The 14,725-nt window shown below is 37.7% G+C and overlaps 1 protein-coding gene across 1 annotated transcript in view; it reads left to right on the top strand.

Moving 5' to 3' along the window:
* Nucleotides 1-14,725, top strand: part of LOC117779777 (hemicentin-1) — a 41,569-nt gene that overhangs the window by 378 nt on the left and 26,466 nt on the right. The window contains 2 exon segments of the mRNA XM_034616085.1: nucleotides 840-1,100; nucleotides 1,157-1,353. Of these exon segments, the coding sequence (XP_034471976.1) occupies nucleotides 840-1,100; nucleotides 1,157-1,353 (458 nt within the window).

Here is a 14,725-nt window from a genome sequence, read left to right on the forward strand (position 1 = left end):
TCTTTAAAAATGCATCGCCTTTTTTTCTGAGCTTAAATTGTTGCAGTTTGAGTTATCAGAAACGGGAGTGGCGAAAGGAAGAAATTGAAGAATACTTAGAATACATTGCCTACTTCTCGGCGTTTGAATTAATCTTAAGTATGTGAAAATGTATTTAATTGAATTTTCTATTGACTTGTACGGCAGGAAATTTGTTTTTTCAAGCATTTAGCAAATATAGAAACTCAATAAACAAAAATTGCAAAATTTACAATTTAAATCTGGAGGCGAAGTTAAATTTTATGGGCTTGGCAATTAAACTGACAGAATAGACTTTAAGCAATTTGTACAGGAATGTTGACATTTTGTTTACCATTCGGTTGCTAACGTCTGGCAATAAACGCACCTTCTCCATTCTCCCTCGTGTCCTGGTTTGCAGTAAGCTGCCGTTGTCATCGTTATCATCAATCGAAATCATCGTCTAGGAAAATATGCAAACATTTATTGAACGTTGATTTTATTTACGTTGCTGTGACACTTCTCTCCGTTATTCCCTTTCCCTTCGCAAGCAGGACAAATATTAACATTTGTATTTATTTATTTTGCTAAATGTTTAATGTTGAACCACCTGCAAGGACCAAATGGGGAATGAGCACCCGCAGCAGGATGCAAACTGAAAGCTCGAAAATATCACAATTAGTGATGGGTTATCAAAGAATTGGGGACAAGGGATACATTTAACCTTTCTTTTTTTATAAAATAAAATTTAATTTCTAAGTTAAGTTGTAGTTATTTTGTCAGTAAAAATGAAACAACGAATTCAACATTTAATTTTTTTGTTTTTGTAATTTTTTTTCCAGACTCGACTTTCAACCGGAGCGGGGCATTTACGATCTACAGATCAAGAATGTGTCCTACAATCGAGACAATGGACGTTTCGAATGCCGCATTAAGGCCAAAGGCACCGGTGCCGATGTACATCAGGAGTTTCATAATCTCACCGTCCTCACACCTCCCCATCCACCTGTTATCTCACCTGGCAACAATGCCATTGCCACCGAGGATAAGCCTATGGAACTGACCTGCAGCAGCATTGGTGGCTCACCAGATCCCACCATAACGTAAGTTTTAACTTGATTTAAATTGATCTAATCTAAATAAGGATCTAATCAAACAGTTGGTACCGTGAGGGATCCAATTCACCGTTGCCCGCAACCGTGGTGCGTGGTGGCACCAAGGATCAGCCCACAAATGCCACACTCATGATTACACCACGGCGCGAGGACGATGGTGCCAAGTACAGGTGTGTGGTGCGAAATCGCGCTATGAATGAGGGCAAACGCCTGGAGGCAACAGCCACCTTGAATGTCAACTGTGAGTACCCTTTAAACATCTTAAAAATGAGATAAATCATCGAAGACATTAATTATATTAAGCTGATTTTATTTTAATCTGTCTATTCAAAAGTCTGACATATGACATATTTTAAGTAATCCCTCCTTCCATAGATTATTTATCTTTCACTTTAAAACTCTGTCACGACCATTCTTCATTCCCCTGTCTAAAAATCTGTTTTTGTATGAATACATATTCCAAATGTTCAATCAGTATATGGAATATCTTTATACGTGTATATTCATTTATTGGCCAGATCATCTGGCTCATAACATTCTGCCTTAACGATCTCCAGATGCAGTTGCAACTGCAGCAGAAGCAGAAGAATCGACACCACGTTATTTACACACATGCGCGACATTCTTAACACGAATTAAGACTGAATTTAATCCGGAATAATTTTTTAATTTCTTCTAACCTTTTTTAAACTATTAAATTTTCATCATTAGTGTTTCACTGTGTTGTGGCATTTTATTGTCCCAACTCCTTTGATACTTTAATTCAACTCACATTGCAGTATCTGTTGTTTGCACTTCTCTTCCTTTCCTCGCAATTCATTATAGTTTTGCAATCGCTTTAGTTGACCCTTGTAGTCAATGTGAAGGAACGTCTAATTAGCGTGGCTCTGAAAATTACAATGGCTAATAACTAAATAGCTGCATAATGAAGTGACTAGACATGACCATGCCAGGCCCACGTCCCCACCCCCTAATCTTTCACTCCCTAACTCACATTCGTCATGCTTGCAACGAGAGTTGCGCGACGAGTGCAAACACATTTGTTTAAATGCTGTTAAAATTGCTGCCAATGTCACAGGGCAACTACTGCCATTTAGATGAGTCGCCAAACAGCAGCAACAACAAGATATATACATATATGTATGTATGTATGTGCATATATTTGTAATCATTTATATCTTTTAGTAAGGCCAACGCGCACATAAATTAACCGAAGCTGCTGACGTTGTTGACCTGCTGACTGAACGCAAGTAATAAGAATAGAAATTTATGTGCCACACACAACAGAGTGTGTGTATTGTTGTTGTTACAGTTGTTGCAACAAGTGGCAGTTAAGCGCTGCGTGCACGGTCAACGCCTCTCCATCTCCTCGTTTGCGTAGGGGCTATTATACCTAATCAAAATCCAAATAAAAGCCAAAACCTGGCAATTGCAACCAAAAACAACTACAAAGTGTAGTACAACAACAACAACTAAGGTCAACCATCAAATGCGTAATTAATTTAAACACAAAACCCCAAGAACATCGCATATATTTATGGTAATTACTAATTAGTATGTAGGCAGTCGGGACTAGAACCATGAGTTGGTCTAACAATAGTGTCTGCTGTGGGTTCATGTCTACGCTAATTGCGTTTGCATGCATTTTACTCATGAGCGGAGCAGCGATTGATTGATTGACTGAATGACGAACTGTAAGCCAATCATTAGCTGAATGCATTTAAATTTATAAAAGTGTTGCAAAAGAATGCACTCAGTCGCTTTAAAAATATTATCCATCTTTCTATGCATTATTTATATTTTGAATAGAAATAGAATATCCATGGGTATTCAGACTACTTAAACTTAAAAGCTCCGTCACATTGCGTATAGTATATCCTTTTTCCATTTGATAAATTAAATATTTCTAATTAGGGCTCTTTAATACTCCTCAAGTTGTTATAACAAACTGTTGTTGTAATTAACTTGGGCTAACTTGATGAAAAACGTCAACACGCAGCGTCGTAATCACCATTCCACGTGTCATATACTCAATGCCATATAAGAGACAACAACAAAGCTACAACAACAATATTAACGACAATAGTCGGACCAGTCGCATAAATGTCGCTAATTAGCCGCCGTTTCGAGCATAACTCTTTTGCCACGCCCACCAACACCCAAGTTCGCCCACACGTTGATTGAACTAATTGATGCATATGAGTGTATTTGAATGAATGAATAAACGAATGTATGAATGAAAGAGGAAAAATTCGAAATGATTTGACTGCGGTTTAATTAAAACATCGCTCGCGCCCCAATACTTATGGCGAATGCCACGCCCATTACACCCACTGTAAGCCCATTGGCATTTATAAGCCGCATTAAATTTAATACACATTTTTCTTTATATTATATATTGTTGTTTTTAGTTTAAACACAATGTTTAATTAGGAATATTGTGTAGGAACTGAAACCGCAATGTAAACACGACGATTTGTAATTATAATGATTATTAATTGCCCTGTGGGTAAAAATTAAAAAGAAGGGGGGAAAGTGGGAAGCAAATGTAATACAGATAAAAAGCACATTTGCAAAGGACTGATAAGATGCAAGGACGATGACAAAGACAACCACAGAGGCGCTTTGCAAGTAATTACAACAGGACGAGACTTAGGCAAACAAGTGTCATCCATTGGGTTCAGGGGTCAGCATTGAATGTCCGAAATGTGTAGCTGGGGATTGTGGGCAAAGGATTTTCCACTTGCGGTCAGAGTGCGCTTGCTCCTTCGGACCAACTTAATGCGTTTTTAAGCAAGCCTCGGAAGTTGATCAAAAGCAAAATCCTTGCCACAGTTCAGGTCCATTCTGTCCAGGACGAACAGCATTTGCGGTTGTCTGGTACGGGCCCAGCACACACACACACAAGTTGATATATCAACCATTGATAGCATCCTTGTTCCTTGTCTGAATGTTTGCTTAGTCAACAGCATTTTCAGCATTGTCCTGACAAATTAAATCAAAAACCATTTAATTGTTAAGCTCAACAGAAAATCGGAAAACATTTACAGTTAACAGTTGACGCTTTAACCCATTTCCATTTGTTGTCCTTCACATTTTACCCAATTTAGAAGTTGCCTGTTTTCTGATTTACGGCCCACAATAAAAATTCACTTAGGCTTTGCCCAATTGACACCTGCAAATTAATCAGTGCTCGACACGACGTTTTACCTCCATCAACTCTACAGCTTTTGGCAGTCTGGCAACGCACCTTTTACTTCCATCTTTCTTCTGCCCTTTTCTAAATCGCCTCTAATAAGTCATTCTAAAAGACGAATCAATTAAAAGTTGGCATTATTGTTAAGTAATGTAAAAAGGAAAGTTTTATTATATCGGGAAAGACAGCAATATAAAGAAAGTTCATATGTTTCCAAACAATCATATTAAATATTTTTCTACACATCTCTCACATTATACTTTTTTCAAATATTTCTTTATGCGATAATACTAAACGCTTTACTGGCTAATTTTACGTTCTCAAGCAATTATGATAGCTGTAGAAAATCGCATTTAATTCAACTGAACATTTTCCTTCGACTTTCTTTATCTCTTTATTTACTCCTCAATTATATTCCGCTTTTGTTTAGTTGTTATTCTATCCAATCATGACATCAATTGTTTTGATGGCAAATCCTAGTCTACTTCTCGCATTACTGTCGCCATTTCGATTGCGCTTCAGGGCCAAAAGGACTTGGGGATTGGCCTCCATGAATTGCAAGTTTAAGCCGAGGTCGCTTATTTATTGTTCTGCCCTCGCGCCAAATTGAGTATTTTTCTGGCAATCGCAATCGCGTGTTTTTCAACGTGCATCGTGCTGGCTGTTGATGAGCCTAATCGGATCTCACCTGGCGCCAAAGCAGCCAAAAGCGGGCAAGCAACAGACAGCTGCTGGTAAGGATTGCCAGGACTTTCGCAGGATGGAGCGATTGCTCCCAGGATGCGGGCCAAAAATGGGGTTTCGCCTGCTGACTTCAGATTTGATTTTAAGCCGACATGCTGGCATTGTTTTCCTCTTCCTCTTCTTGTTGCTGCTGCTGTCAAATGTTTGTCCTTTATTTAACTGTTGTTGTTGTTCGGTATTTCTGCGATTTAAAGGCGCTTAACAGGAAATTTTACAGTGAAACGAGGACAATATTGGGATTGCGCAGCTAGCCGCAGGACATGTGTGTTAGGGATGTGTGGATGTGTTGTGGCGCCTATCATTTTCATAGTTTAATGTCAGGCAATTAACTTTTGTCTGGCCTGCCACAAAGGCGAGGGATAGAGGAAATAAGGAGAACATGTCGATGTCTTGTCTCTGATGCCAGTCACCGATGAGATCATGCATAAAAAGGCAGCCCAAGCACGTTCCGGATGGAGATGGAGATGGTGAATGGTAATGTCAAAAGGAATGGGAGAAGGAGACGTAGACGTAGATGGAGATGCAGATGGAAATGTAAATGTAAATGTTGTCCGCTTCGGTTGGTTGAAACGACCTTGCGCCATGTTTGAACCTTAACACCAGGCAGAGTAGAGCTAAAAGAAGGGTGAGCGAATGAGAGACCAACTAGGCAAATAGGCACAGAGCATGTTGTGGGTAAAATCAACGAAGCAAATGCCAATACACATGTGCCAATAGAGAGAGAAAGAGAGTGAGGATGAGAAAAGAGATTGGCGATGTCCTCTGGCATTAGGGATTCCAAGGCTTAACATGGCGTAAACACAAAAGCCTCTAAAGGCATCAACTGCGGCATATAAAGTGGCATTACATGGAGTACACACAACAACAGAAAAGGAGAAAAAAAATAAAACAAGATAGAAAAAAATCTAGAAGAACCTACTGGCAAATGGCAGGAAGTGACTGTCAGAGCAAGCCGCAAAAACAAAGCGCAACAACGGCAAAAACAACAGCAAAAAGCACAACAATAACCATAACAAAAAGAAATTGTCGAGTGTCCTCGTCGTCTGCCACGCATTAAATTGAAGATGATGATGATAATGCGACCAGGATAAGAGAACCAGCGACCAGCCAGCAGGAGTAGCGACTTGGTTAGATCCGTAGGGTTCATAGGTAAAAGGCAACTTAACGCCAATAATACAGCAAAATAGCCGGCAACAAGCCATGAAATGAGGCAGGCTTGCAACCAATCTACCCCCCACTCTCATAGCATAGTGTCTGCCATTTGTGGCAAAGCCAAAGTGAAACAATGGCCGGAAAACCCCAAACCTAATGACAATCCTCTGCTCAGGCATCTCCTTCACAGTGTATGTGTGGCTACTATTTACTTGGCATTAAGCAAACTTCAAATAAAAAGGATAACGAGACACGCAAGCAACTCAAAATGGAAGTTGCTCAACAACAATAACAACAAGTTTGAAGCAGCTGCGGGTGAGAGAACGATGTGAGTCTTCCAGAAATACCAGATACCCGACAGAAATCCACTACTTCCCAAAAATAGATATTTTTCCAGAATAAAACCTTTGGTATATAACTAGATTTAGATAATAATATATGCTAAGAACTTTTCATAAATTCAATGAATTACATATTTGCACTTCATTGAGTTATCTACAGAATATAATTAAACATATAGGAATCGAGTCTGAAAGAGATAGATAAACTGTTTATCACAAACAGCTACCTAGCATAAATTATTTATCTTTAATTAAGATAAAATAACTGGTTGATATAAAGTTTTGAATTTAACTTCATCCTGAATATATCTAAGGCAGTCCAAAGATGCATAATCACATGCTAACCTCTTTGCCAGGTCTACAGGGTGTACAAACATAAGAACAGCATCAACAGATAGATACACAGGACAGAACAAAACAATATGAGCATCAACCGACAATGACAACAACTTGCAACGTGTCTCTGGGAGTTTACTTCTTGGAGTTAGGAAAAAACATTGGGAGTTAGGCAAAGAGTAGGTTGAGAGAGTGAGAGAGAAGGAGATGGGTTTAGGTTTGAAAGGCACGACAATTGCACACAATTTTCATTTATTGTTTGGCTACACATTTGGCCACATTATGTGAGCTAAGCTGAGCAGAGCAGTCGCCAAGCTTAAGTCCTACCGACTAGGGACAAAAGAAAGTCCCCTCAATTCCCTTTCACTCCTCATTTCACCCACGCATAATCGTGCATTGGCCTTAGGGCAACAAGGCAATGATATCAGTTAGGGAAGGAAAGCGGGAACGGGAGCGGGCAGAGAGGAATTTGGGTTCACATTCTAAATATTCAACATTTGGTAAACTCAACAGGGAGGAACAAAATTGAGACTGAGATACGCCTACAATTTAATGCTTCATGAGAATTTGAGAGGCGTGTTGCGTGCTGAGGTCAGCTCGAGGGTCAAATTGCGGTACGCATGTTGGCCAGGACATTCGTCATTAGCCATTCAGTCGGCCAGGAAACCCAAAATGGAAATGCCGATAACAGTTCAACACGAGTTCCGTATTCAGATCAGAGAACTTCACGAAAGCTCAGAACTCAATGACATCGCAGTAGGCATTTAGCATTCGTCTTTTGTGATAGGCAAATTAATTGAAATACAATAATTATGCACATTAGCGATGCCTACCTTTAAGACATCAGGGAAGGAAAGAGGGGGAGATGTGAAACTAATTTAAGATTATACCTGGTCTCGAGTTAAGTGAGGGTGATTAGGGCAAGACTTTGGGTTAATTCAAGTCGCAAGTAACTCAAATTTCAGATGTCAAGGCTACTTGAATATCTGAAGAAGTGAATAAAAGAAAAGGTTGAATGGAATAATAAGATAATAAAGATATAGACAGATAGAGAGATAGAAAAGTTGAAAAAGAACTAGGAAAAGTATTATATGGAAAGTTTATATATATTACTTAGAAAATGTCGAATCAGAAAAGTGGTGAAGTATTGATCTAACATGTGGAACGTCTTAAAAGAAGTAAAAAAAGTTATGAATTGAACGATCTTAAGAATGTGGAAAGTTCTATGAGGTGGAAAGAGAGAGAAGAGTCAAAAGACTCTAGAACAAGAGAGAGTTACTGTTTAATGACACTCTTACGCCCACATACACACACACACACTCGCCCACTTATACAATTTCATAAATTTATGCATCATACCAATGACAAACTTTGCATTGTTAGTCATGGCTCCCGTTTTGGCTTCACTGTTATTTGTTCCTCTCGTTGTTGCTTTTATTGCCTGACTAAGTATAATGATGACTTTGTTGAGAGATGATGAAGTTGTTGATGTTGTTGATGATGATGTCAACACTGCAAACAGCACGCGTTGCCTTTGCCACAGTTGCTGCTGCTGCATGAGGCTTTGGACAATGATTCGGCATTGTTTCAATAAACTAAACAAACTGGTATCTGCCACGCCTACCCACCTCGCAACGCCTACACGCACAACAGTAACCACCATATCGTTATATGTATACATGTCCCAATAGAGCACGCGTCTCTGGTCTGGGCATCATTTCAACTGCTAATTAAAGTAAATTTTGTGAATCAATGAAACCGGTTCGGTTCCATGCAAATTGAACAAATACCCGAAATATTTCACTGGAACTCCTTCCCCCCTGCCCTAACTACCCTTCTGTACCGCATAAACATGTCAATAATATTCAAAATTGAAATGTCAAAATGCTAATTTTAGCACATTTGTTTGACTTTTAGCAGTTGTGTGTTGATGAGGAGGGAGGCAATACATATTGAGGAGTATCTGTGTATGTGTGTCTGTATAGACTGCAACTGAAACTGCTGTTGCATGATCCTCAACGATGCAATGCAATTTGCGCAATGTGCACAAGCCGCATGAACATTTTTATTTACAGAAATTTGTTGCCACATTTGACTCTGAATATGGTAAATATGTGCTAAAATTTTGGCAACAATATTGCAATTTTTCATTATTTTTCTTTCCGAATTGTTTGACTGACTTTGCAATTTGCAAACTGGCTAATGAAACGGAGTCGAGAGCTTTGGGACTTGCCACAGATTCGGCTTACAAATTGCGCAGCTTCACGGGAAGTGCAAAGAGTGTGTATTGCATATTTGACCCCTATGGCTGACCTTAGGCCTCCCTACACTCACAACCGCTATTCCCAATACATTAATTACGAAAAAACCAAGTTTTAAATGTCGTCAACCTTAGAAGAACACAAGTACAACAATGAAATTTAGAAGTTTGAAAATTGTATTTTCCTTTTATAGAAACTTTTAAAAAAATAAAAGATTAATGAATTCCCCAGACAGACTAATGCCATGAGAGCTCACAATGGATTTATATGCCTGGGTTATAGCTTTATGTGCGAGTTTGTTGCCATCGATAATCTTTATAATATGGTTATATTATTTTCGACAAGAATTTCACAAAGTTCTGACACTAATAAGTGGAAAAATTTGTAAGCAGTCTATGCAAGATATTCAACAATATTCAATAGTTCACACGTTATTATTTTTTCATATTTGTTTTCTGCAATAATTTGTTTTGTATTTGTTCATTTGGCGCTTGTTGGTTTTACCAATTGATTGCGTTTTTATATTATATTTATTGTATTTGTTGTCGTTGTTTTTGCCTGTGTCTGACATTGGATTGAATGAATTTGAAAATTACCTGTAAAACATTTCTCATTATATATTTATAAATATGGATGATTTCTTTTTATGCCAGTTACCCCCTGAATTGGTGACTTATAAGGGTATATTAAACTGGGTAGTAAAAATAATTATAGTATAAGGGATTTTCTTATCCTTAGATATAGTGATTTTCATTATAAATTAATGCAACTTTGACGTTAGTTAAGAATTTATTGTAATGAAAATAATATGATTAACTGTTTGAAGGATATATTGCGAGCCTCGATTGTCAATTGTCCACAGATACAATTTGTTTCCCGTTTTCAATTGGATATTCAGTTTGTGATTTGCATAATAATAACTGCCTTTGAATTTGTTGGCCTGCAATTGCCGCCTAATTAAATGTTATATATAAACTCATTTTCAACTTTATTATTTGGGTAAATAACGCATGCATATTTTTAATATTATGTAATATGTAAATATGTAAAAAATAAAGTAATATAAATATTTGCGGATTTCTTAAATTTTTAGACGTGGGGCAATGTAGAATATTTACAGAGCATCAACGTCTACACATAAATTGTTATGCTTGTAAAATATTAAATTAACAGAAGGACAGTCGGGAGTTAAGGAAAGGGATGTAGCATACGGATGGCAACTCTGGCGTTGTAAATTGTAACGGCACACATGTTGCTTTTGCAAACTGAACTGTACTGATAAAATTAAGTTAACTTCATAACCTCTTTCCTTTTTACAATTGCATATACACAACTGAGCAAACCAATAGAAAAGCTCATAATATAAAATACTTCGTGATGTGGTTTAAACGAATTTAAAATCCTCTCTTTATTAAATATTGTTTGGGTTGGAGTGACTAGTTCACTACAATTGTCAACGACTGATTAAAATTATAGCAATACCATCATATATTTGAGAATTTAAAAAGTTCGTTGTTAATTATCTGTAGTTAAATTCCTTTAGAAACTTTAAACTTCATATTTTTGTAAACTTATTTATCAATTTTATGTATTGTAAACGAATACATCTTAAAACCTTATTTTACAAGGTTTACTTTTCATAAAGATTAATTCTTAAACTAAGTCTTAACGTTTTATAGACTTCTGTCCATCGATTAAACACATATGCCCCATTCGATGACAGCTGCTCCACAATTGACAGAAGTCAGGCAGTCAGTTTTCAGCTTGTATCGCGTTGGCATTCGCTTGCATTGGACATAAGTACGGGCTATATAACGACTATAGAGCCACTATAGTCCTCAACTCATGCGAGTGGTGCTCACAGTGAGTAAATAAAAACCGACAAATGTGGCAGAACGAATGAACGAAGGAAAACTCATGATGAACAAGAGGCAAGAGGATGCTGAAGAGAGTTTTCTCCTTCATGTGTATGTGTGTGGAGGAAAAGCCAAAAAGAAAATGCAATGCGAATGATGATGTTGTTGCACACAAGCAGTGAAAACTACGGGAAAAGTGCTGAACAAATGGAACAAGTTACAAAAGCTAAAATGGCAACCAAACAGCAACAACAACAACAACTTTAACAATAACAACAAGAACAATAATAAAAACCAAAAAGAACTCGTCCCTGCCAGCAATATGAACAACAATCTTGAATATTGTACGTTACATATGTAGATACATTTCCTGCAGCTACAGCATTGTGTGGGCGGGTCGGGGTAAGGCATGTGTTACGTGGGGTGAATGGGCAGAATGGGGTTGCCACGTGGCTGCCAGTTAATTTAAAAAAAAATTTTATTTACATTTCGCCTGCTGGCGAGCGGCTTTTGAAGCTTGTTGTTGTTGTCGTTGTTGCCGTTTGCATTGTTTACATTTAGTGCAGCTTCAACTTGACTTACAGCAACAACAGAAACTACAACTATAGAGTAACAACAATAACATTATGATGGAAAGTGGGGAAGAGAGAGAGAGAGAGAGAGAGACTATAAAATAGCAGCTGACGCCGCTTGGGGCATGAACATTGGGTGGCGGCGGCTTTTGCTTGAGTGCCGCTAGGGGGCAGCTGCAACTGCTGCTGCTGCCATAACAAAAACATCAGCCAACGGGGCAAACGGCGATGTGTTTTTATTGCTGCCACTGCTGCAAGTTTGCCTCTGGCAGCCACATATGACGCTGACTCAGAGGAAGATGACGATGATGACGCTTCTCATCAGCTTGTTGCAATTGCCCTGAGTTATGCAGCAACAACAGCATCTCGTTGCAACATTGACAAACCAAAACTGCAACCAGTCAAATGCAAATGAAACTTTGAAATAAAGCAAAGAATAAAAAAAACATAGAAAGAAATTGAAATGTTTAGTTGAGCTTTGAATAGGTAACCCACAGATGCTGCCAACAGATCTTATATTCAATTAGAAAAGTTGCATGCGTAAAGTTATAGTTTGACTTTAACAGAAACTTTAATTAAATAAAGCGAAAATCTCTGAAAAATCTATAAGAACAATTGTTGAAAATCTGTCGAATGCACCTGTTTTGTATTTTTCATTTGCTTCGAACTCATTTTGTAGGATAAATTGTCACTTGCCAATTAATCAATTAAATTTGCAGAGTGCGAAATTAAAAATGATCATTTTAATTCTGAACATTTTTTCAAAAATTATTCAAACGTAAAGTGGATTTTTTAAAGTTAGAAACTATTTTAAAGCAATCGTTCAGAACTACTACTACTTCATATCAGAAAATTTAATTAATTTATTTTATTTTATTTGGCTTGCAACGAATTAAAATTTAGTTTTAAATTAATTTTAGTGCACTTGTAGTTTTAATTATCTATAATTGCATTAGTTTCCTTTCATTTAATTTTTATTAAAGAAGTTTACAATGTTATCCACAAACAAATAGAAAGAAAATACAATCATATATTTTTTTAGTAATTAAAAATTAAATAAATAGAATTTTAATAATGACTATTTGATTCAGTTAAATTAGCATCTGAGCCTGACAGATATTTAACTTTTTCCTCTTTGCCAATATTTCGACTTCAACAGAATCCAACACGTAACCAGGTGTCCTTTAAATGCTTGAAGTAATCAAACTGCTGTCACCTGAGGTAAAACACTCAACACACAAATTCGAATAACTTACGGTTGCTGTTCTTATGCAAAGTTTGACTAAATGAATAACTGAATTACTAACTGATTGACTGACTGACTGCACTTTAAAGCAATTGAATTGAGTGCTCGCTCAAGTTAAGAAGAGTTCTGACTGAGAACAAAATCTCTTGAAATTAACTAAATATTTACAAAGGCTATGAAATCTGCATAAAGTGCTTCCTCCTTTGGTTGTTTCGCTTGCAACTGCAAGTGCAATGAGGCAAATTAATTTAACATGAAATTTAATGAAATGCAGTGCAACAAGAAAAGGAGCAGCAGCTGCACTTGGAGACAACTTTGGCCCAAGGACTCCAGGGACTAAGGACAAGTTCTGTGTGCTAAAAGCAAAGTTTCCTTCTGTTGCCAGCCTCTAATTCATTTGCTTTCGTTTTTGCCTTTGCCCTTCAACGGAATTTAATTATTTAGGTCAAAAGACGCTGTCGCGCCAGTTGCCAAGACAATGCTACTTACTGTGTTCTGGCCAGGCTAAAAGACATGCTCGCCTCGTATTTGGTGGGCCCAAAAATTGAAAAGCGAATTAAGTTTATTGTATACATAGGGAAAGCAATTCATAGAGAAGAAGGGATCAGTCTGTCTCTCTCTCTCTCTCTCTCTCTCTCTCTCTCTCTCTCTCTCTCTCTCTCTCTCTCTCTCTCTCTCTCTCTCTCTCTCTCTCTCTCTCTCTCTCTGGGGACACGTCGAAAACTTTTACTTGCTGTATTTGTTTTATTTTCTGCAAGTCATTCTGTTTTGCGCCTAATGCTCTGCTACATTTTCTATCTTTCTCTTTCTCTCCCTGTTATTCTGAGTAGTTCTTCCTCTCTCTTTCTCTGGTTGATCCACCCCTGCGAAAGTTAAACAAAGCATCAAAACTTGCTGTTTCTAGCTGCAATTGCTCAACTGTTTCAACCGTTTCAGCTATTTCTTCCATTTACTCTGCACTCTGCCTCCCGCCACCTTTTTCCCTTCTCTTCCATTCTTCATATTCGCATTCATTCTTTGCCTTTTGGCAAATCTACACGTCTCGTTTCGGTGGAAAATTACGCCATTCAAAAATTTGCTTTACGTGTTGCCCGAGTTTTCATTCTGTTTTTCACTTTTTTTTCATCTAGTTCAGGCTGTTCAAATTCGCTTGGCCCATTTTTATAATACACTCTGCATTGAGCTAACTGCATATTATATGAGATTTGTAGTTCTAAAAAAGCTAATAAGAATTAAAAATAAGAGTTTAAATTGTTGAACTTAAGGAGAATCTCTAATTAATTTCGAAATATTTTCTAAGCTTATCTTTTGGAGTTATAGATTGATCAAATTACTGATGAACTCTAGAATAATTTAGATACTGTGTGAGTGTATCAACAGCTTCGGTCTGTTGTTAATAGTATAACATTATTTTATTTGTACTGAACGCGGGCAAGTAAATAAATAAAAGCAAAAGTTTTGCCCGGCACGGCTGTTACTTTTTGCCTACCTCTCTTCCTCCCACTGCTGGGTGCTGTGCAAATAGTAGCAGCAACAACAAAGCAAATGCCAACACTAATGACATCGTTTGTGGCCTGCATGTGCCCAGGCTCTGCCACTTGCCCCCAACATCCCTCCCTCCACTCCCTCTAGTTTCCATGTGTGGCGCATAGCTAGAAAAAAAATAAGAGAAAAAAGTTTGTCAATAATTTTGCTGCCTATTTAAAGCAGCCTCTGCCAAATGGTAAAAGTTGATGCCCTGCCCCGCCTCCGCCTCCGTTCCCGTTTCCGCCCCTTCTTCCCGCTTCGTTTTGTTTACCATTAAAATTCCAGCCAGACAATTTACAGAAATTTGTGTTGTTTAAATAGCGCGCCAAGAAGTTTTATATATTTTTTTTTCTTTCTATCGTGTGCTGTTGCTGCCTTTTTA

Source organism: Drosophila innubila (assembly GCF_004354385.1).
Source record: "Drosophila innubila isolate TH190305 chromosome 2L unlocalized genomic scaffold, UK_Dinn_1.0 4_B_2L, whole genome shotgun sequence".
Classification (NCBI taxonomy): Eukaryota; Metazoa; Arthropoda; class Insecta; order Diptera; family Drosophilidae; genus Drosophila; species Drosophila innubila.